The 24,018-nt window shown below is 39.8% G+C and overlaps 5 protein-coding genes across 5 annotated transcripts; 2 read left to right on the forward strand and 3 right to left on the reverse strand.

The window, feature by feature from the left end:
- Nucleotides 1–313: 313 nt before the first annotated feature.
- ndufb10 (NADH:ubiquinone oxidoreductase subunit B10) lies at nucleotides 314–2,925 on the forward strand. Its single transcript, XM_067476326.1, has 4 exons — nucleotides 314–554; nucleotides 831–969; nucleotides 1,828–1,967; nucleotides 2,778–2,925. The coding sequence occupies exons 1-4, from the start codon at nucleotides 407–409 to the stop codon at nucleotides 2,867–2,869; spliced, it is 519 nt and encodes a 172-aa protein (XP_067332427.1). The 5' UTR covers nucleotides 314–406; the 3' UTR covers nucleotides 2,870–2,925.
- A 415-nt stretch (nucleotides 2,926–3,340) lies between these two features.
- rps2 (ribosomal protein S2) lies at nucleotides 3,341–5,940 on the reverse strand. The gene is made up of 7 exons (XM_067476324.1): nucleotides 5,849–5,940; nucleotides 5,414–5,551; nucleotides 5,239–5,328; nucleotides 4,702–4,809; nucleotides 3,918–4,251; nucleotides 3,570–3,661; nucleotides 3,341–3,467 (listed from the first exon to the last, which is right to left on the reverse strand). Exons 2-7 carry the CDS (start codon nucleotides 5,546–5,548, stop codon nucleotides 3,387–3,389), a joined length of 840 nt encoding a protein of 279 aa, XP_067332425.1. The 5' UTR covers nucleotides 5,549–5,551; nucleotides 5,849–5,940; the 3' UTR covers nucleotides 3,341–3,386.
- A 364-nt stretch (nucleotides 5,941–6,304) lies between these two features.
- On the reverse strand, nucleotides 6,305–8,468 carry rnf151 (ring finger protein 151). The gene is made up of 4 exons (XM_067476327.1): nucleotides 8,348–8,468; nucleotides 7,660–7,829; nucleotides 7,443–7,539; nucleotides 6,305–6,860 (listed from the first exon to the last, which is right to left on the reverse strand). The coding sequence occupies exons 1-4, from the start codon at nucleotides 8,348–8,350 to the stop codon at nucleotides 6,390–6,392; spliced, it is 741 nt and encodes a 246-aa protein (XP_067332428.1). The 5' UTR covers nucleotides 8,351–8,468; the 3' UTR covers nucleotides 6,305–6,389.
- Nucleotides 8,469–8,919: 451 nt separating this feature from the next.
- Nucleotides 8,920–20,820, forward strand: tbl3 (transducin beta like 3). Its single transcript, XM_067476328.1, has 23 exons — nucleotides 8,920–9,067; nucleotides 9,180–9,231; nucleotides 9,399–9,494; nucleotides 9,881–9,928; nucleotides 10,052–10,193; nucleotides 10,318–10,402; nucleotides 10,978–11,148; nucleotides 11,270–11,345; nucleotides 11,472–11,568; nucleotides 11,670–11,890; nucleotides 12,098–12,239; nucleotides 12,858–12,916; nucleotides 13,078–13,184; nucleotides 13,315–13,450; nucleotides 16,075–16,314; nucleotides 16,537–16,607; nucleotides 16,935–17,091; nucleotides 17,501–17,559; nucleotides 17,868–17,971; nucleotides 18,536–18,607; nucleotides 18,989–19,147; nucleotides 19,692–19,785; nucleotides 19,949–20,820. Exons 1-23 carry the CDS (start codon nucleotides 9,036–9,038, stop codon nucleotides 20,280–20,282), a joined length of 2,754 nt encoding a protein of 917 aa, XP_067332429.1. The 5' UTR covers nucleotides 8,920–9,035; the 3' UTR covers nucleotides 20,283–20,820.
- A 132-nt stretch (nucleotides 20,821–20,952) lies between these two features.
- Nucleotides 20,953–24,018, reverse strand: noxo1a (NADPH oxidase organizer 1a). Its single transcript, XM_067476329.1, has 8 exons — nucleotides 23,895–24,018; nucleotides 23,726–23,806; nucleotides 23,560–23,632; nucleotides 23,288–23,471; nucleotides 22,653–22,837; nucleotides 22,452–22,571; nucleotides 22,190–22,307; nucleotides 20,953–21,771 (listed from the first exon to the last, which is right to left on the reverse strand). Exons 1-8 carry the CDS (start codon nucleotides 23,958–23,960, stop codon nucleotides 21,048–21,050), a joined length of 1,551 nt encoding a protein of 516 aa, XP_067332430.1. The 5' UTR covers nucleotides 23,961–24,018; the 3' UTR covers nucleotides 20,953–21,047.

Genomic DNA, 24,018 nt, shown 5'->3' on the forward strand with positions numbered 1-24,018 from the left:
AATCCTTGACCATGTGCCTAACATTTAAGTGGCGAATAAAGGGATGCAAACATTAGCCTAAACCTATCATCCATCAAGGTGAAGTAAATGTAGCTCTGCACAACCATCTGCTGCCATTAACTGGTACAACAGCTCCACCTGTAACCTTTACCCTTCGACCTTCGTGTTTTTCGAAAGGATTCATTTTTGATTTGCGCTATAGTCTATAATGCATTTGGTATTTGTACATAATAAGAATTCCATATTTATATAAATAAAGAGTAATTACATTACGTTACAATTTTAGATTTGTTGTTGACCTTTTTTTCGCCATTACGCGGTATCTTCTGCGCATGCGCCACCTCAAAAGGAGAGCTGTCGAGGTCGAACTGTGAGATTTCTTTATTCTTGGTCTAAATAAAGCAAAATGCCTTCAGACTTTGATAAGGGAGCGTATCCTGAGCCTCCTCGGAAGACTCCGGCTGTGGACAAACAGACATCACTGCCGAACCCGGCGGTGATCTTTTCTAAACTCTTTTATTATTCCGTGGACCTGCCTGTCACCACATTTAGAGGTAACTGAAGCTAATGGAGCTAACGCTAACTGTTAGCACAACAGTGCCACTATCAGGAGTGTGTAACTTAGACAAAACCTGCATGTACTTACACATCTTAACACATACATTAGCTGCTGTTTTGCAAAACACCACAAATTACATTTCCCTGGTTTGTGGCATCAATCCTCATACATGGTTTGTTTGGCTATGTGTGCTAAGCTAGTTCAATTCAGTAAAACGAACATGGCCTTCAGGTTTAACTATGCTCTGGACTGTGTTTTCTACCTCATCCAGATGTTGTGGACAACATTCGGGCTAGAAACAAGTCCGTATACTACCACCAGAAGTTCCGCCGTGTCTCTGACCTGACTGAATGCCAGGAGGGGGATTATGTCTGCTACTATGAGGCAGAGATGCAGTGGAGGAGAGACTAGTAAGTAACTGGTCAAACACGAAGTCCGATAAGATTCAGCAATTTGTGCTCAAGATGCTCAGTAGTCTTAGTCTCATAACCTTGGATTCATATCTAGTATATGTGCTGCATACACACAGGATAGATTATCAATTGTACAAGGGGAAAATGATTAGGCCATCAGTGGCCTCAAAAATGGTAATGTTATTTTGTAGCAGGTAAACTGTATTTATTTGGTTAATTGCAGTTTTACACTCTCATAAATTGATCTAATGAGTGCCCTGAAGGCAACTTAAGCACATTTAGTTAATCTTGAAGCTCTGTATTGTGGTCTGGGCTCTGTGTTAAGATCTATTTATAATACACAGAGAAAATGTCCTTAAATAAGAGTTTTTAAAATCATTTTTATGCCACATTTATAATTTAACATCAGTTTTACATAAAGTATGACTGAAACCGATATTTTTCAGAACTTTGTATCAAGATTTAACAACCGCTTGGTAACATGGACTTTTATTTACATTTGGCACAACATATCAGTATCATTTTGTACAGTCTGATCTGTACACAAACTGTTCTTGATCAGGCTGCACAGAGTTATCACCTAAAGCTAATTTGGAAGCCAGGCTTTGTCACCTATCACCTTTTTAAATACTGATGCGGCTGAATGGGAGCAAATAACTGTAGCCAGGTTCCCAAAGTCACATCTATATATCTATATATAACATGGGGGAAAATTGTATTTGTTAATTCAAGGCCATATAAATTCATGCCAGCAAGGCTTATCGCTGTGAGGAGGCAGCACTAACCACTACACCACCGTGCTGCCCTCTGTGATGAATATGCAATTAATAATGTTTTGTGCTCTTCATTCCTAAGTAAAGTGGATCAGGAGATTGTTAAGGTTGTCCAGGAGCGTATGAGGGCCTGTCAGCAGAGGGAAGGACACAGCTACCACCAGAACTGTGCCAAAGAAATCGAGCAGTTCAACGAGGTGACCAAGAACTTCCAGTCACGTTGTAAGTACCGAGCTGTTTAGAAACAAAACATGGAGGTCTAGTGTTTCTCATTATTCAGAAATGTGTCAATTACATGCTAAATAAAACAGTGTGTCAAATCTTGCGTGAGCTAAGTGATAATATAATCAACATCTACAGTGTATCAGGTACTGAATGTACATTCAGTGGTGGAAAGTAACAAAGTATTAATACTGCATTAGTTTACTTAAGTAAATGATTTCTTCTATGTCTACTTACTTAAAGTAAGTAGACTTGCTTATGGTTACTTTGAATTTTAATCCCCTACATCCAAGAGCAAATATATACATACTTTTTGGTCCATTATATTTTTAATATTGTTGCGTTACACGTTACAATCACATTAATTTACACATTTAATAATTAACTTAACTTTTCCACTTTGTCCTTAATTTTTTTTTATGAAAATTAGTCTCAGGCGACACAGAAATCACTTCATTAAACCAGGTGCATTCACGCTGTTAGTCCCTCCAAACCGTATCCTTAAACAAAAGACTTAAGTTTTAGCCGTATTAAAAGTGAGCCGGTGTTCAGTAATTTTACTTTTTGGTGTGTTGTACTGAGTTTGGCCTGTCAGGGAGAGGGAAAAAAATAGTCAAGTAGTAACTTGAGTAGAAATGTCAGTGGGTACTTGCCTTTATTATAATAAATCGTGTGTATTTGTAGTTTTTACTTATACACTTTGAGTACTTCATCCACCACTGTATACATTATTGTAAAGAGCAAAAAAAAAAATATTCACTTGGTTCATTTTTACTTGTGGCACATAATTGAAAACCTGCCTTTTTACAGATGGAGACCTGGGAGCGTACGGCAGTGGGAGGAAATGTTTGATGAAGCAAAAAGAACGAATGATGGCAGCTCAGGCCCAGACTGCCAATTAAATATACTGTCAAATCTCTCCAATGTAATAATTGTAAAATAAAAAAGTGTTATCATGTATTGTCTTTGCACTGTTCTGACATAACCCTATTCTGGAGTAGTTAATACCAGTGTACTTATTCAAGAAAATGTCACCTGCAGCCTCTGATTTAAAGCCATTGTTTTCTTTACATTTGAGTCATGCTACTAACTATTGATGGAAGGTTTCCTATAAATGAGTCACTCAAACTACATGTAAAATCTACAGCTTGAGTGATTTCACTACTTCAAACTGTTAATCTCATTAACTTCATACGTGTATCTGAGTAGTTAGCGCCTGATGGGATTATAGTTAAGAGTTGGGTTAATCAGTTTCATTTTCCGAGAGGTTTAATATTCGGGGGTTGAATTTAAAAATAAGCCAATTTATCCATTATAAATATACATCTTTTATAAACTCAGCACATGCAACATAGGACTCAATTCACATTACATGGTGTTTCAGAACGTTTATTCAACGACTTCTGTACAAAAAGAGATTTAAGAGGTAGGGGGCTGAACAGCCTGTCCCCTCTGTACAGACACCCTGGTGTGAGTCTTGGCCAGATGGTCAGTGAACTCCTGGAACAACAAATTAGAAATATCATCAATATATACATTTTACATGATAAAATTCCTGGTTTCATCATTTAAAAAACACAAAAAAAACAAACTTATACTGACCTGGTAGGGAGACTTTGTGAAGACAGTCTCCTTCCAGAGATCAGGGGTCAGGTAGCTGTAAGTCTTGGAGATGGCATCAAAGGTGGCCTTAGCTGAGAAGGAAATTTAAAAAAGGAAAAAGCTTATGATAGTGCTCAATCACAAAGGTACAGCAGCCTTTTGATGTATAATTGTTGAGCACTGAAAGGGGGAACAGAAAAGACCACTGAAAGTCCCTCTGCCGTGCATTACAATACTCGTTCCTTTCTCTCCTGATAACGACAACTACACCACTGTAGAGGTGAAGCTGAGCAGAGCAAGGAGAAAACAGAAATAAGGAATATAGAAAAAACATCAGAAGAAACTTACCAAAGTTGCCGAGGGTGGCGGTGCAGCCCCTGGCTGATGTATAGCAGTCATCAATACCAGCCATCATGAGCAGCTTCTTGGGCACAGGGGCAGACACGATGCCAGTACCACGGGGGGCAGGAATGAGACGCACCAGGACAGAGCCGCAGCGGCCAGTCACCTTGCAGGGCACAGTATGGGGCTTACCGATCTTGTTACCCCAGTAACCCCTTCTGACAGGAACGATCGACAGCTTAGCGAGGATGATGGCCCCACGGATAGCAGTGGCCACCTCTTTGGAGCACTTCACACCCAGACCCACATGGCCGTTGTAGTCGCCAATGGCAACAAAGGCCTAAAAAAAAAAAAAAAAAAAAGGCCAGGGGCCAATAGTGTTAGATATGAGACAATCATTGCAAGGTGATAACCTGATCAAAGAAAGACTTGACTCTCTCACATGTGCACACACAGACCTTGTGATGGCTACATGGACACATTCCACACATGCAAACTACAGAGCATGGTGGCAGCTCCAGACCGTAGCACTGGCAACCAGACAAGCTTTTTTGTTTCATTAAATACATGAACATGTGGGACACGACAGAAATTTGATGTATGAAATAAGCAACAGATTTGCTTGTCTGGAACGTGCAGTCTGTACTGTCACTGCATGCAGTCTTGCACAGAGTTTTGGGCTACAAACAAACTTAAGGGGTAACAAACTTTATATCACAGATAGCTTACCGAGAACACAGGTGCACAAACTTTAAATTTGCCTTTATACAGCTGAGTTGATAAACCTCACCTTGAACCTTGTGCGCTGACCAGCCCTAGTCTGCTTCTGCACTGGCATGATCTTCAGCACCTCATCTTTCAGACCGGAACCCAAGAAGAAGTCAATGATCTCAGACTCCTGCAGGAAAGAAAAGTAGATTTGTGCATGAGATGACAACTCCAGCTTTGGAGACAAACCTTTCTAGGGGGACCTCTTTCTAAAATAATGTAGCATTGTTTAGGCTGTAAGCAAAGAACATTTTCAACCATCTACAGACTCTCAAGGTAGACTTTTAAAAATGTTATTGTTTTAGAGTTGACTTCTTAAAATATTCTGAAAAGGCTGTAGGCAAAGAACCACTAGGACAAAGTTATTTTTCAAAACGGACAGGTACCTTTCAGAGAGCATTATGCTTAGCTCCATGTTGGGAATGTGATGTATGAGGTACAAATGAGAATAAAGACACCAAAAGTGGTATAAAATATTATTCCATGCATCATTAATCTCTATATTAGCACTTTTGTTGTAACTCTCAGACGTTTACTACCATCCTCACATGCTACTTACCTTGATGGGCAGAGAGTACAGATAGATCTCCTCCAGGGACTTGATCTTCATGTCCTTTACCAGACGGCCCAGCTTGGTGACTGGCACCCACTGACAAGAAGAGCACGGGTTTTAGCACCCATTCATCAAATGCCATCACGAAAACACGCAATTAAGCTAAAAGGCTGATACTTACTTCCTTGTCCTCGGACTTGCCTCCACGAGCCCCACGGCCCCTACCACGGCCTCTGCCGCGTCCACGGCCCCGACCGCGGCCACCGGCGCCAAAGCCTCCGCGAAACCCTCCTCTACCACCGGCGTCGTCCGCCATTTGCTACAAAATAAACACACTAAATGAATGAATGAATACATTTTAAACGTTCAATCCCACAAGGGCGAAGATATGAATTGTTTTCTCTCATACAACACGAGTTTCGCCGCCATATTCACTGAGAACGTCCCTTCAAAATACATATCGCAAATTTAGCTTCATCAAGTCAATAAATATGTTTAGTATTTTAAAGAACATATTCAAACGGATTTTCATGATCAAAAACAACGTGTTTAACAGAATGATGCCTGTGATAATGAAGGATTTTAATCAGAAAGACGAGATCCACCGTCAACTTACGTGATCTATTTAACAGGAAGAAGGCCCGCGTGAAGTTCCGCCGGGTTTTATTCCACGACTTATCGCGATATTTCCTTTAAACACACACTAACAATGCACTCCCTCTACTGGCAGTTTCTTGAAAAACCCCAGCTGACTTTGTTGAATGTATGCAGGATACCGATTCTTTTAGGATTAAACTTATTTGATTGGACAAAGTACAACATGAATAAGTTACCTGACTGTTCTAATAATCGTCATACACACTATGTATGTATACTGTATTAAAAATGAAAGTAATTGTTTGTTGGAGGTTTAGGTGTTGGTTTGTTATTCATCACAGGAAAACAAAGGTTTATTCACCTGGAAGGAATATCAGCGACAGGTATGATAACAATGTTGTTTATTTTCAAAATAGGTGAAATTAAACAGCACAAAACTATTACAAATTCACTAATTTTAATCATATACCTAACGACCTATTCAAAAAGCACACATGCTCATAAGAAATTAATACATGCAGAAATGTACAGCCAATCACCCGCAGTAAATGTCTCGTCCCTCAGCAGTTGCTGTTGTTTATACTTGGAGTCCCACTAGAGCTACCACTACTCTCTCCGAGGTCCTCTTCCTCCGCCTCATGTAGATCATCCATCACCTCCAGGCTCTCACATATAAGTCCTATTTGCCTCTTCATGTGGGCCATGGTGCTCTGCATCCTCCTCATCTTCCTCTGCAGGGCAGTGGCGATGGCCCTGTGGTTCCTCTGTCTGGCTTCGTACTCCTGCCTCAGCTGCTTGTAGCAGTTGTGTTGAGCCTGGGTGCGGTGGGAGAGTATCGTCCCACAGCCCATGTGGCAGGGCTGGCGCCAGTGTTCGCAGTGTCGTGCGTGGGTGTCCAGGTCCCTTCGGAGGAGCTGCACTCGACAGCCCTGGTATGTACAAGGGATGAGCTCGTATAGACAGTTCATACTGTGGCAGTACTGCTCTGCCAGCGGGAAGGTCTCTGCACAACCCCGGATTTCATTCTTACACTGTAAGAGGCCAACAACATGGAAATATGAAGTAATCATTACACTAAAGACATATGTTCACATATATCTGCAGAATGAAATAACTGTAGATGACTTAACTAAGATTCATCGCTGTAATAAAAGCAGCAATATAAAAAAGAAGTCATTACAAGTCAAGGTCCTGCATTCAAATTTGGCCCACAAATAATGCTAGTCTTATAAAGTATTGTGAACTATTATTACTTTAATACTTACTATAAAGTATTGTAACCTATTTTATATACATAATTGGTTGTATTTAAAAAATTGGCTCATAATAATGATCCTACTTGTACACCTATTGTTGCAAACTCTTTAAACATTTAAAGAGCCATATTGACAACCTGTTATAATCAACATGAAAACACCATGTGAACCAATTCACAAAGCCAGATAAACACGCAGGGTAAATGTGTAGGATGGGCCCCTAAACAGACCTACTTTTAGATAATAACAAGCCTCTTCTTAGAACATGTCCTCTTTTTAGTTTTGTTTTACTTTTTCAGTCAAAGTCACTCAATAATTAAACATATTATTACCATAATTCTCCTTGTTGTTTCCTACCTTAATCTTCATGCGTCCAATAGATTTGCTCAGCTTGAACATGACAAAGATCAAATTTGGATTAACAGGCTTTCTACAGCAGGGACAGGTCTCCTGTCTATATAAAATAAAAACAGTTAGTACTGTACTACTCTATGGATACATCAATAACAGTGCACTTCAATATAATAATACAATGTTCTTATGTTGTGATATTGATCCATGTTGTGTTTAGTACCTCTTGAGCCACTGTAAGATGCATTTCTTACAGAAGATGTGGTGGCATGCAGCTCTCACTGGACACCTGAGGACTCCTTGACATATGGTGCAGATCAAATCATAGTCTGGAGTTTCCACAAACAGCTCCACATCATAGCCCCCACTGTGTGCAGATGCCTCCGGGTCTCCCTGGATGTGGCCAACATAAACACTAATTTATTTTGAACTATCATTGTTGACTTTTGTGTGTTTTCAGGGAAAGAGTATCTAATAACTACCATACCAAACAAATAATAACTACTGTACCAGCTGAGACGATGCACAAACTGTGCCCTGTTAAACATCAACAGTAGGCCTACAACTGCCTCCCTACAGATGTCAACAGTGTTTTCATTACAAACACAAGAGACAACAAAACAGAATTCTTCTGGAAAGTCAGACTTGCTTTGATTGAAAAAAGTGGTGAAAAATCTCTTTTTTCCTAGGACAAAACATAATAGGGTAATTATAACAGACTTACAAATAATGTTGGGCATTTTAGTTTATTCAAAAAACATTTCAGAGTTCGCCAAAAATAAATTGGAAAGTAGTTGTCGCATTAAGTCATCGGTCATTACTACATGACAGTTTCAAAAATAACATCTGTCAAAGCAAGTGAGAAATAAAACACAGATTAATAAATGAATAAACAGGAGCTGTCTACTCACCATGATAACCTCTTATCCTCACTGTGTCTCCATTCCCCGGCGCTGGTTTTACTCTATATCGATTCTCGCTCGTTTCACACACAGAACACACACCCGTGTTATCAATGCAACACACACATGAACATTCCTGACAAAACATGAAGGAGAGACCGTGTGGTTCTTTGTGCACGCGTGTGCGTGTATACACGAAAACAGTAAATCACATAAGCGAAGGGAGATAATTGTGCTCGTTACGAAGCGCGTCTTTTCCCTGCTGTTCTAGCATCGCAGCTCTACATGTCAAACATGGTCATTTAAACATGAATAGCTCCAGCTGAATCTATTGTTGAGAAACTGTGGAGGTTCTATAACTTAATCATTTTACACTATGAACCCACAGCATTCACTCATTGTACTTGTGGAATAATACATTCAGTTTTAGTAATATTTTCAGGTCATACATTTTATTTAACTTAATTTAACTTCTCTTTTTTATCCGTTAACAATGGAAATGGGATTTGAAAGCGTGCAAAAAACCTCTGTCCAACCACAGATACGTGCGCTGCGATGACGTCAAATGTTTGCGACTCGGATAATCAACATGCGGCATGGATGTGTTGACTGTAGCCAACGTGTGAAGTGAGAAATCAGTAATTTACATAGTTGCAGCTCCAAAATTATTTATGTTTTGGCATTTTTCGTGGGCAAGATGGAAAACACCAACCTTCAGTTTAAAACAAAGTAAGTTTTTTTTGCCAACTGACACGTCCAGGCAAACATTGCTAGCAAGCTTACACAAGCTAAGCTAAAGTGTTGCTAGAGCTTACAGAAACATCTCTGTCATTCCCAACAGTTATGCTGTTTCCAGCAAGATAGAACCGTTTTACAAAGGAGGAAAAGTGCAGGTAAGTTATATGCTTTGTCTCTATTCCGAGTTTACGACATGCTCCAATTAACAAACTTGATAAAGCTTCTCCACAGACGACGATATACAACACAGTCTGCCTAACCTGACTTTGACATTAAAACAGTCCAAATGACCCTTTAACCAATCTTTGTGTTTGTTTTTCAGATAAGTAAAGATGAGAAATACATCTTTTGCACATGTGAAACCCGTGTTAATGTGTTGGAGATTAGCACAGGGAAGATCGTTCACAGTGTTGAGCATGTGAGTCCAGAATGAGTGCTTACTGTTAAATAGCAGAACCATAAAACTAAAGATCTTAAAGAATGCTTCTAGACTACAAGGAAACTTTTGGTATTCAGACTACGTCTGCTGTTGCTGACTGTTTAGTGCTTAATATATGGAAACTTTTAACTAAGTATCAAAGTTTGGAAATAAGTTAATTTTGCACCCTGAAAACTAATGTAAAATTATTGTTTGTGGAAGATTTAAAATTATAGATATGTAAATTTAATTTTTAGGTGGTTGCAGGTTTTCTTGATTCATTGATTTTAGTGCTGCAATATAATTACTATAATAATCTGTTGGTAGCATAATTAGAGATATCCTGATCCCAGTGATGGCATGTCTGTCCATCATTTTGCTTGCAGGATGATCAAGAGGACATCACATCATTTGCACTGAGCTGTGATGATGAGGTAACTAACTCTTTGTAGTGAAACCTTAAATGAAACGATCACCAGGTTCCAGCATTTTTCAATATCTACATACAGCATATATGGCTTCTATTTAGTTGGTCTCTGTACCATGTCCCACTACAGCTGCTGGTGACAGCCAGCAGGGCTCTGCTGCTGAAGCAGTGGGAATGGAGGCAAGCTCAGTGCACTCGCTCCTGGAAGGCCATTCACACTGTTCCTGTAGCCAGTATGACTTTTGATTCCACCTCTACGCTTCTGGCCACAGGTCAGTTGACACAGGAGAGAATCAGTTATTATCTATTTGTAGTTGCTATTATGTAGTTTCACACAACTCTGTATGATCTATGCTATACAGACAGTTTAAACACTTCTCTGCTTTTCTTCTGCAGGTGGATGTGATGGAACTATTAAAATTTGGGATGTGGTGAAGCAGTACTGCACTCACAACTTAAAAGGGTCATCTGGCGTCGTGCAGTAAGTTAAAATATCTACTCATGTTTGCAGTGTTAATTTTATTCTAAAACTCATGCATAAAGACAAATGATAGGTCCACTCATGACAAAGGGAGATGAAAATGTCCATCCTAACTACTGCGGGCTTCTGCATCCTAACACAATGCTCTACCACTAAGACACCAGGCCCCCTTAACCTCTGGCACACACCAATCCCACTAATGTTGATTGGCTGCTCATTCCTGTCGCAATGTTGTCTCTTCGTTAGAGATTTTTACATTAATTTGGCTTCAGGCGCTCTGCAACAACTTTTAAGAGCTGCAAATAAGCCTTTCTGTGCTAGTGAAAAATTCTGTTCCGCACACTCATCGGAACTATCACATCACAGAAACAAGAAAACATAAAGCCATTTAGGATCTTTTTCTGGACAGATAAAGAATCCAAAAACACTCCCAGGAAAACGGGGTGAAAAAGTTGTATCGTTGCAGAGTTCACCAATTACAGATGGCAGGTGTAAATGGAAGGAACTGGTTTAGAGACTAATTATTTAGAGACAGTAAACAACTCTTCAAAACTTCCAACTGTATATATTTGCAGCTTAGTCGAGTTCCACCCAGATATCAGCCGTCTGCAGCTCTTCTCCTCCTCTCTGGACTGTGGCATTCGGCTCTGGGACCTGCGCTCCAGTCAGTGTATGTGTGTCCTGCAGAGCCACTACAGCGCTGTCACCTCCCTCAGCTTCAGTACTGATGGTGGCACCATGGTCAGGTACTGCAGAGCCAGCCACATTATTTACAACATCTAAGAATTTTTTCAAATTTTCTGTTGTGGTAGTGTTTAATGTTGCATGCTTCTTGGCTTTAATTGTTCGCTTATTTTTTTTTTGCAGTTCTGGCAGAGATAAGATCTGTACAGTGTGGGACCTAAAGACTCGTAAAGCCAAGAGGACTGTACCTATCTATGAGGTAAGGCTGTGAAAACATTGTGCTGTAAAGTGGATGGTAATCAATGTATGCTGCTGATGCCTTTTTGAACACTGTTTTAAAAAACAGTGCTGCAGATTTATACCTATATGTTGTCTTTGCATCCAGGCTGTGGAGGGTGTTGTGTTGCTGCCTGAGAATGAGGACTTCTCTAAGATTGGAGTGAAGAGCAAAGATTTACACTTCATCACAGCTGGCAGCAAAGGTTAATAACTGTGTGCACATTCACAACCCGCAATCGAAACTGTTGTTTTGCATCTTCACTAAGTGTTTCCCCAACTTGCCTATCGCCTTTACTCTCTGTAGGTGTGTTGAGGGTGTGGGATGCCAGCACGGCATGCTGCATTTACACCCAGACTCTCCCCTCTACTCTAAACCCTGTCTCTGAGGATGAGGAAGAGAGGGACGATGACCCTTGCAGTATAATGCACTTGCTTCACCTGCCTTCCTCCTCCAGATTAGCAACGGTCACAGCAGAACACAACATACTGCTCTACCAGTTGCCTGAACTCACCACACAGCAGCAGGTAGGTACTGGGAACAACAATTTATCTACACTATCCCAAATATATATTCAGCAATTCAAAGTTAAATTATTGGTATGCTATACTTTTGGGAAAAGGTTTTTTTTTCTCTAGACAGTTATTTCAACATCTTTGTTTTGCCTTTTTTACCATTTAGGAGAATTAATGGATGTTCCCTCTCTGTTGCTCCCTCTGTTTACCCTCTCACAGTTTGTTGGTTACAATGATGAGGTGCTGGACGTCAAGTTTCTGGGTAAAAACGACAGCCACATTGTGGTGGCCACCAACAGCTGCCAGCTGAAGGTCTTTGAGCTGCTCACCAACAGCTGCCAGATCCTCTATGGACACACAGGTCAGTCACCAACAGAGGGCGGCATGTGTATAAGTTTAACAGCTGTAGTGCAGCATATGTACATGGATGAGAGGCCATCTGCCATCTACTCATCAAGTCATTTAGCAAAAAAACAACACAATTTCCTCATGTGTCTTAACTGTCTATCTTAGAAACATTTCAAGTGTAGGTCATATTTTGCATTAAGTATTTGACTTGAAATGAAAATGTTAATACGGTTATACACATATTACCACACTGGTAATGATCGGTGATGAAATGCTCTCCATCAAGGCTGCGCCTACTGTAGACAGCAGTCTTCTCATAAACGATGAAAGTGAAAGTAACCCATACTATCAGTTTAAAGACGAAAGCACATGAATGAGAAATTATTTAAAAAAGAATCATATTTAAAAATGAAGTGGAAATGAATCTTTGATAACATAACTTGCAAAAGCAAGAGTTAAAACACAATGACAGTTTCCATAAACATAGTTAGTGGAAATAAAAGCTGTCATTAGAACAAGCTGAATTACAATCCTGTTTTTTTTTTTTGTTTTTTTTTGTATTTAAAAATTGACCTGGTGAACAGGTATTCTGATCTTTATCTTTCTTCTGCACTCTGTTTACATTCCACAGATACTGTTCTCTCATTGGATGTGTTCAAAAAAGGCTCTCTCTTTGCTAGTTGTGCAAAGGTAAGCAAATAAAGGAACACGTTGAAACAGTAATTCTGTTTTTGGCCCATGCATGGATCTTAGTATAAAACAGAGCAAAAGAAGCCACTGTAAATTAAGAGGGACTATTAAATCACATTTATGTATATAATAACATTTTTATGATGTGTTTCTGTTTTCAGGACCGCTCGGTGCGTGTGTGGCACATGGACTGTGACAGTGGTCAAGTTCGATGTGTGGCCCAGGGCTTCAGCCATGCTAATGCTGTAGGCTCCATCACCTGCTCCAGGTAACACTCTACATTTCTGAAGTGTCACATCTTTTCTAATCATGTTTCTAATCATAGTTTGCTGGTGTAAGAGGAATCTTTGTGAATATATGTGCCAGTTGTAATCCTTCATCTTTGTGTTTGTGTCCAGGATGAAAGCCTCTTTCATAGTGTCTGGGAGTCAGGACTGTACTGTGAAAGTGTGGGACCTACCAGCAGACTTGTACACAACAGAGAGAGATGTACACCAGCTCACTGCGCGTGCCACAGAGAAGGCACACGATAAGGTAAAGGAGTTCAGGAGGTACAAAAAGCACAACCATTTGATGATCAAAGAAACATAAATGGTGTGCAGATGTATACACAAACAGATATGTGGTTAGCTGTTCGTTAGCGAGAGAATGTATATTTACATTTCTCGAAAAGGATAATTTTCACTGCATTTAGATTTGGCCCAGAACATCAAGTACTTCCCCAAAACATTGTGTAGGATTTACGTGATCATATCAAATAAACAGAGATGTGTTAACAGAAAGACATGCAGTATGAAACCACATTAAATACAGAGGAAATTAAACTAAAACTAATTCCTGACTATTGTTTCACAACAAAAGTTGAGGGTGTGTCTAAACATTTCTTCGCTTCACCTGAACTGAACTGAAATTATTTCTACAGGAATCTTTAGGAATGAGTTCTACAACCCTAAATCTTGTAGCATTTTTGCACTTCCGGTTCTCTCTTCCCAAACTCAATGGGGTTTTTGTTCAGTTTATTACTCAAGACCACTCTAAGAAGAAAGGCTTCTGCAGAAGACGTAAAAATGAAATTACAAACTGGAAGTTTAGTGGTGGGAATGGTAAAGTCATGCCACCCTGTTGTGGTTCATGTATAGTCTAACAATTGCTTTTTACCTCTTTTAATTGTATTGAGGCTTCATACATCCTTTGTCTGTAAAGACTTTTGCTGAAAAAATTTCTAAGTATAATCAAATTCTATTTGTCACAGCTTATTTTCAGCAATCATCCAAATGCCAGTAGAAAAACTGCTTTGTCTTTTTGTATTTGGGAAGAAAGAGATGGTCACTTCTTGGTTGGTTTACAAAAATATGTACTGTGGCACTCTTCCTCTCGAAATTAATACATGTAAGATTTTTGTGTGTTCGTTAAAAATGTCTTGGTTAGTGTAAAGAAACAAGAAAAACTGTTGCTCCAACATTTTATTAAATCCCCAAAATCACTGCCTATTCATGCTAACCCCTTGTTGCTGGTCGTTAATTGTTGATTAACTGATTAGTCAGCCGATTAATTGGGCGGATTTTTAATATTTTTAATCAGTCTGCATCAGCCGATAGCTGCTCCCACACTGCCGATTAATAAAATCTGCATACACATCTGCATCTTGCACTGGAATCATTTCACACACATCCGGCTAGAAATTAGAGGAAGCAGTTGCGTAACATTTTTGTGGATCAATGTCATAATTTCAGAAATCTGTACCCAACTGAGTATCTATATTTGGTGATTAAAAAATCAATAAAAGAATATCAGCTATTCTTGTTGCTGCTCTACAACTAATATTTTAATTCTGTAAATTTATGCTAATCTGGTTCTCGGTTTACTTTAGCATGCTTGTGGCCCCACCTCAGCAGGGCATTGCAGAAGTCGAGACAAGCTATGATCATTGCCTGGACAAGTTACAATCATTGTGATTTTCTGAAAGTTGATTGCAGACATTAAGGCAAAACAGATAATCCACACAAGTCTGTCACAGTCTGTTCTTTTACTCTTAACCAAATTGTGCCAAAACTTTTTCATTTGCTGGAAGACATTTAATCACTTTTATATAGTTATGGCTTTTTCCTGTTTCACATGTATTTGATAGCTTTTCTGTAATTTAAAGAGAAGGAGCGTACACAATTAATCTTTGTTTCTTTTGTTCACTCTTCAGTGGAAAATGAATGTTGTAATAATTTACTGTGTAATACTTTGTACTCATGCACATCTGTGCGCTCATTTTTTTCCTTTGAAATGTGGAGTAGAGGATAGAGTAGAGCATCGATTTCATTTACCTGAGAATCGTAGTCACCTTCTAATACGAAGTATTTGTTAAACATAAGCAAATTATGTACATTTACCAGCCACTTTAGATATTTGCTTTAACTAGCAGTGTATTGAATAATCAGCCAGGCTTGTGGCATTTGCTCAACACAATTAGACATATAGACATGGTCAAGACAAGTATCTCCTGGATCTTGTATCCATTCTGCTTGTAACAATGGTTCCGGCTGGTGGTAGTGGTGTAATATTTTAGGGGATACTTCATCCCGAATTGAGCACTGTTTAAATGCCACATCCTACCTGAGTACTGTTGCTGTCTCTGTCCATCACTTTATGACCACAGTGTACGCCACAGAGAATTAAGGCCGTTCTAAAGGCAAAGGAGTTTACATACTTCCTCCACAATTGACATGACTGTAAATTAAGTTTCCTCACATGCGCAGATACATCAGTGAGTCAGTTTCCATTTATCTCTTCGTAAACACTTTTATAAAAAGGTCCTTTCTTCTCACAAGGAAGTGTAAGAAAACCCTGGTTAACTTGGTGGTAGGAAGATGGGAAGAAAATTTCAACACAACATAATTTCCTGTTACACCTACACACTTCTCAGTCAGAATGTGAGATACAACCATTGATAGTGCCTGGTTACTTTTGTTTATTTTCTGGCGTAACTTTGATTATGTAATGTCGGATCAAAACACATTGTTAAATGTTAGTCACAACTACTGAGGCAACAATGGAGGGAGTTTAGAATCTGTTGCAAAATTGGTTGATTTGCAGATTATTTAATAATCAATATCTCCTTTTTTCATGATAAAAGTTTAACATTTAACACTCTTTTGTCATTTTTCCAGGATGTCAACAGTGTTGCAGTATCGCCAAATGACAAGCTGCTGGCGTCTGGCTCCCAGGACCGCACAGCCAAGCTGTGGTCAGTGGTGGGGGAGGGGAACCTGGGCCTGCTGGGAGTGTTTAGGGGCCATCGCCGCGGGGTCTGGGCTGTCTGTTTCTCTCCTGTTGACCAGGTACTGGCCACCTCCTCTGCAGACGGCACCACAAAGCTGTGGAGCCTGCAAGACTTTAGCTGCCTCAAGGTAGGGTTGAGTGTGAATGTATCACATGAATTTAATAACTGATTTACAGTAATTCCCCTTTTTTATTAGTTGCTTCATCTCAATCTAACACACTTATTGGAGATGACGTGTCTCACACTTTAAATTCAACGGGTGGTTGGTGTTTTGCCCGCAAGTAATTATGTCAAGATAAGATAGACCTGAAATATGACAGCACTGTTAACATTGTGTTTTTTGTTTTAGACATTTGAAGGGCACGATGCATCAGTTTTAAAGGTCATCTTCGCGAGCCGAGGCACCCAGCTGCTCACAAGGTAACCTCCACTTTATAACAGTTATTATAAACATAGGATATAAACACTTTTACCTTCATTTACGCAAATATATGGTATTTAACAAGAGATATTGGTGTTAAGAGTAAAGTGCTTTCTGAAGAAAAGGCTGCATAAAACATAAAACAGTTTTTGCTATGAGCAACCATTGCCTTTTAAAATAACGCAATAACTACTTTCTTTACTTTTGATTTCACATTTCTCGCCACCATTGTGGATACATCTACTTGTGTATACCTGTTAAACATGTAGGATCTTTTAATTTGTCACACACACAATTCATTGCCCAAAATCATGCTCTGTCCTTAGTGGGTCAGATGGTTTGGTAAAGCTGTGGACCATAAAGACCAATGAGTGTGTGAAGACGCTGGACGCCCACCAGGACAAAGTGTGGGGTCTGCATGCCAGCCGCAAAGATGACAAGATGGTGACCGGGTCAGCAGACTCTAATATCACAGTCTGGGTGGTAAGTGTTGACTTACGTGTGGAGTAGAGGACATGACAAGACCATAAGATACACCGATCAAGGGTGGATTTTACTTTTTTCTCCTGTCTTGTTATTAGTGTTTATAAGTTACTTTGATAAACCTACACTACAATTCTATACACAAGCACATTTAAAATTTGTTAACTGCTCGAGAGTCAGCAACAGTGAGGTCAGTATTTCTATCTAGCACCTAAGGAGGTGACTTCAGTTGGAAGGTTTTGTTCTTTAAATTTTCATTTTGTTAAATGTTCAATTTAAATTATATCTACCTAGTTATGTTTACCTGAACTTTAACTCTGACTGACCTCTGTCCTCTTACTTCAAAAAGAAGAATTTCTACTTCTGGATTAATAGATTATTACAATAAATGACTTGTGTCTTTCTCCAGGATGTCACAGAAGTGGAGCTTGCAGAAGAGCAGGCCAAACAGGAGGATCAGATACTTAAGTAAGCTGCGCACAACTTTATCTTTTAGATGTGCAAACCCATCTATCCCCAACCTCCATCTCCCCTCTGTGCACTCAAACTGAACTGGCAGGCAAATACAGGCTTGTCACCTTCTGTTAAAAGTTAGCAGCTCTAAATGAACAACTCATTCCCAGATCACTCCTGGGGTTACTTCCTTATTCATTTTGTTTTTGATTATGTTTTGTGGTGTTTTTAGTCGCTTTAGTAAAAATTTAACAAATTCTTAAAAATGCTGACATTGTGCATATCTGAGCATGAAGACATTTCTGTGTTTATTGTGTCTAAAGGCACCAGGAGTTGTCAAACCTGCTTCATGAGAAGAAGTATCTGAAGGCCCTTGGCCTCGCCATCTCACTCGATCAGCCGCACACTGTGCTCACTGTTATCAAAGGTAACTCATTCTACAGCTCTTTTCCATCCTTTCTCTAACCTCATCTTTATTATGTGCATGTGCAGTTTTCATTCCATGGTGGTTCTCAGCTCTTTTTCTACGCACTACTTCTTCTTTTTTTTCTCTTATATCTTTTCAGCCTGCGGTTACTTTGGCACGTTGTTGTCATGTCAATCTGTCATCTCTAATTGTGAATGGCTGCCTTTTACTTAAGTGTCCACATTGTCGTGCACGGGCAGCTCAAAAGCTCTCCATCCCTGTTTATTGTTCCATACTACTCAGGAAAAATGTCACGCAAAACGAACAATGACTGTTATGTCATTCAGGATAACTTTCAGCAGAAAGTATAATAACAAAGGGTGTTGTGGTGAAGTAGGAGACGTCTTCTTTTCAGCAGTTAAACTTTTGAAAGTTCAAGCAGATACATTGTCATCTGTGAATTAGGTAAATCACATTTACACACGAGGATAATAAACCGTATTGTTACAAACTTAACATGAGCAGATGTGCTTCAGCCACTGACTGTCTGCAGTGTTTCACCTGTTGATTATTTGTTGGTCATAGCTATCCGTCGGGGGGAAGACAGACTAGAACTGCTGGAGAAGACAGTACTGAAACTTCGACAGGATCAGAAAGGTAACAGGTCTATTGATGGAAATAAGACTCTTCCAAAAGTGGAACTTGTTAAAACTTATTTAGGCTCTGGCATATTTTTCAAAAATTAAAGAGAGGTTATTAAATTGGCCCACTGGCTGTGAGGTACCTTGGTACAATAGACCAGAGGTGATATCTTTTTATTACTCTGAGAGTAGCTGAGGTCTTACAATGTTATGTAATAGACTTTGCTGGAATTTCACAAGCACACTGAAGAAAGTCTTTTAAACATGATCCTTGCATTCTTCCAGATGATGTCAGAAAAATTTATTGTCTTTTCTTTCCTTCCCTTCCCTACTGTCCCACCTTTACTGCTGGCTGCTGCTGCCAACTCTACCCTGTTATGGCTTCACTCCCAATCAGAGTCACTCCTGCGCTACTGTGTGGTGTGGAACACCAATGCCAGAAACTGTCTGGATGCCCAGGCCGTCCTCCAGGTGCTCCTCACACACCTGCCACCTGAGGAGCTGCTGCAATACCAAGGGGCCCGAACACACTTGGAGGGACTCATCCCATTTACAGGTAAAAGGAAGGTGAAACATATGAAATTAATAACAGTTTATTTTTAATAACAAATAATAATAACAGCAAGCCTTCTCAGAACAGAGGCATTAAATGACTTACAGCAAAAAAACTTACACAAAATATAGTTGAAATGCAGAATAATAGACTGGCATTTCCACTAGGATCAAACACAATAATAGACTAAACTGAAAACTTTTGGCAATTTAGAATACCTCCGTGATGATGGGGTTATAGAAACATGTTGTAAAGATGCCTTTTTAATTACTGTGCAGAAGTAGAAAAAAAGTTAACAGTGCGAAAAAACTGTTTTGTTTTTTGTTTTCCTTTAATTTCAGCCTCCTAAATAAATAGTTGAGTCTTATTGTTCAGGTTTACACCTCTGACTGGCAGGTTTGGATTTCAGTATCATGTTCAATTGCGTGAAAGTGATTTTTTTCTGTTGGATGATTTCAACATAAACTTTGAAGTTTGCTGACTTGCCGATTGTACTAGACTTTAGTAAACTTGGATCAACAATTTATTCCTCTTCTGTCTTTCACAGAGAGGCACATGCAGAGGATTGGACGTTTATTGCAGGCATCCATGTTCCTGAACTACATGTGGCAGAAGATGAGAGTAGCTGGAGCACCATCTAGGTGAGACTCATTTTTGGTCATAAAGTCTAATTATAGCTTATACATTAGAAATGGATACTATGCAAGATCTTGTAAAGTTGCTTGTAAAATGTTAATTTCACATATCTGGAACTACATTTATGGGATAGGAGTAATCTAATCTATGTTGGTGTTATATTTCTAGCATGAGCCAAGATGAAGAAATGGACACCACTCCTCTTGCAAAGACTCAGTCTTTCTTTGTGATTGATAAGGGCAGTGGTGAGGAGAAAGGAGATGAAGAGCATGACAGCGATGGTGGACAAGATGATCCAAATTGCTCTAGTGAAGAAGAGGACAATGAGGTCAGCATTGTTAACAAAGCCTCAACAAACAGAGAGAACAAAACAAATGGCCACCACCACTCTGAAAGTGAAGAGAGCTCAGAGGAGGAAGACATGGAAGATGAGAAAAATGAAATTATGACAGTGAAGTGTCCAGTTTCTTCCACTCCTCTGTGCCAGACTTTAGCCAGCTGACCGGTATTACTAAGCTCAACACAGATGACTCAATTCTAGAGGAAATAAAACTCGGGGTCTTATCTTGGACTGTTGGCTGGAATGCTACGCAAAATAAAAACTAAAAAGACAGGTGTGGAATGATAATAAAAGCTTTGTATGCATTTCCTCAGCAGTAGCAGACATGAACAAGCCTGAGACATAAATGGACAGACGGAAGAAAAACCTATGAAAAGAGTTGGTCTGGCTTTGAGCCAGGGTTATCTCCATCTGTTGCAAATACCAGGACCCATTGTCTAGGGTTGCAACACCGCAGCATCCTGCTCGTCCTGCTTAACCACAACACCAATGGCTTATTATATAACAATGAGTTTTCTTTTGTGCTGATGTCAGGTGTTTTGTAAAAGTGTTTTAAGATGGGATTTTAAAATGTGCTACATTTAGAAGGTTTCTAGTATGGAAACTAAATATTCCAATTTAAGGTGAGTTATGTATAATGACCTGGATTAATTGTTTATACATCTATGGTGAATAAATATAGCTGACTTTCTTAAAGCTATGAACATGTACATTTTATTCATACTTATTGCCAGTCTTTTTAATATTATGCTTCAACAAAGCACACCACTTATTAGCTATCTAAAGACTATTGCAATAACTCTGGGTACTTTTATTTTTCTGAGAACAGTCTTGTCAAGTCCATCATTTCACTTGATCCCAGCAAAATTACATACTTGGGCCCCAGAACAGGAGTTTCTCAACTTATGAAAATAAAGCTAAAAAGGTTTATCGACTCAGTATCTCAGTTTGTGTAGATGACAGATTGCCCCTGGTTGCATTCTTGCGAGTGATACTGGAGCATCGGGTGATGATCTCCTGAGGCCCAGGCCTGGGTGGTACCTTAGGTGCCGTGGGCCCCTTGTAGAGGTTGGGATCAGAAACACTGGGGATTATTTTTTTGCCTTGGCAGCTTGTCGGGCTGAGGCTTCCGCTCGCCATGGGAGGAAGTGTATGGCTGAGACGCAGCTGTGCTTCGTTAGCGCTGTGGCTCAGGTTGAAGCATGAGCTTGTCAGGGAGAATCTGAGCTCATCACTGGGGCTGACGTCGCTGTCGCTGTCCAGGCTTCCTTCGCTATCTGCCAGACTGCTGCCGCGTTGTTTCTCTTCATCATCATCATCATCTATCTCCACCCTGATAATGGGTGGAGGAACATGTTTTGCAGAGGTTGGTCTGGTGGCAGTGTTGGTAGCAGAGGCACTTGCTGCAGGCTGAGCAGGAGGTTGTTCATACAGGATTCCAAGAGAATGTGACCTCTGCTTCATGCCCGGTGGGAGCAGGCTGGATGAGGAACTAACCTGCAACAGGTGGGTAGACGGTTGCAGGTCAGTGGAGGGGAGATGGAGTGGAACGGATCCACGGCGATCCTGAAGGTTGGCTGCCATGAGGATATTAGGGTAGTTGTAGGGTTGCAGGTACATGACAGGGATGTAACCTGCTTTACCATTGTATCTGTTGGAAACAAAACAGACAGGAATGTAGAATTTAAAATATGCATTGGCTTGGAGAAGTCAGAATAGTTCTTATTCCCTTATTTCTTATGTTTCCCTAAATGCTTTAAAAAAAAAAAAGCATTGCAACTCCACATGTTCCTGTTTTCACCTATTTTTAAACAGTTATTTAATGGAGTTAAACATGATGTTCAAACCAAAAGATTATTCATCTTTTCTCTAAGATGGATCCTCCCTGAACCTGTTGTAGACCTTCTATCTTAACCCTGTTAGGGGGGGATATATATATATATATATATATATATATATATATATATATATATATATATACACACATACACACACACACACACACACACACACACATCCCTAGCTGCAAATCCACACCTCTTTTGACACTAATGAAATGCGTAAAATACCTTATGAGCCACCAGCCATTGTCAGACTTCTGCAGGACCTCCACCACTGCACCGATATTTACAGATATCTCATCAGCTTTGGTGGCCTTATAGCTCTTGACTGCAGTGTACCGCATTCCTGAGAGTAGAACAAAGGACTTTAAATAAACCTTCATGCAGCTTCTTGAAGAAAATGCATTGCTTACTGTAATAAGGTGCTGATGTGAAGTTTAAAAGCCATGCACTACTTATGCAAATAAGGCACACGTATCTATGCATCTACCTCTTTCAAATCTCTCATCCATGTCATCCTCATCTCCATCTTCATCATCATCTAGCTTCTCCAGGTATGGGGCAGGGAACCAAGCCATCCGTTTGTCTTCCTTCTCCACAAGCCACCACCCTGAAAACAACGAACATGTTAAGCCAGATACAGTTGATCTGGACCAGAACAAAGACTAGACTGATGAGTTTGTTCACTCACCTGCTTTGTCTTTAATGAGAACATCCACCTTTTCATCAACTGCCACTTTGAAAGGTCTGTTCTTGGTGTCTTTGGTTTCGTATGGGGCCACACATCTGTAAGTCTCTGTGACAAACGGCTTGGTCACGTTGGCACTTTGACGGTGTCCTCCAACAGTTTCATTGTCTGTTGGCATGATCAGGATGCTAAAGGTAAGAGAAGCCGTTTAGTTTGAAGGGAAAGAAACTCTTAACCCACAGCTAAATTTACATCTGAACATTAATTTTCCAGTTGAGAGTATATTTGCATTAATCTCCACATCCGTTTCTGCTGCATGTGCACATTTTATGACAATGTGCAGCGGACATTTTACCAAGGCGGAGCAAAGCATTGCCATGTTTAATCATAAGGAAAATGCAGACTTGATTTTTTAAATTTTAGCTTTTTAGAGTTTACCAAATAATATTCGGAAGAGAAAGTTGTTCAAGGCCACTGCAGTTAAAAGAAATGCAAGCAGTAACTTAAACTTAAAATCCTTTCATTTATAATAATATATTGTAGATGTAATAAACACTAATAGGTGTTAAGAGATGAATTACCCACAACTATTTGCATCCTTGCACAAAAACCCAATTAAACCCAAATGTTTAGCCTACCTGTTCTTGGAAAACCCCGGCTGCAGGTCCTGGGCTTTAGGGTGGAAGAACTGAATGAGGTCTGCGGATTGACAGACCCGCGGGTCGCAGCTTAAAAGCTCATCACAGTACTTTTGCAAGAGTTTCAGGCATACGAGGGATTTCGTGGGAGCTCCCCTCAGAACTCTCTGCTTCGTCGTCTTGTCTAAATGAAATGAGACATATAAGCCAAACCGCCTAAGAGCCTGAAACAGCATATTGTGGTATTAACACCGAAACGACCCCACAGTTACCTCCAAATTTGGGGATGATTCTGCCTGATTTTTTCAGTTTATTTGTGGGTGGGAATTGTTTCTTCAGTTGTTTCTTTGAAAGCAAAAGTTTTGGGGAAAAAAGAACTTTTAGGATATAAAATCAACATGTATAACAGGTAATTTTGCCCCGTGCATTTAAACTCACATGCATTTTCTTGAAATCCCGATAAGTTCTGTAAACAACAATTTCATTCTGATCCGACCAAAGCACAGAGGTCATGTACATCTGCAATATGGAGGAGGAAATCCGGATTTCAAACAGGGATTCTGTGCGTAAAGCTTCAATAGCCATAAGGAAAATGGTTTTTACTCACTTTGCTTTTCTCCTTATGCATCACTCCAGTTAAACGGACGCTGATGGGAAACCGCTGCTCTTCCATGTTGAAACCACAAGACAAATTGTGCTGCCTCGTCCAGTTTGCAGCTGCAACAGACGCG

Source organism: Channa argus, chromosome 15 (assembly GCF_033026475.1).
Source record: "Channa argus isolate prfri chromosome 15, Channa argus male v1.0, whole genome shotgun sequence".
NCBI lineage: Eukaryota > Metazoa > Chordata > Actinopteri > Anabantiformes > Channidae > Channa > Channa argus.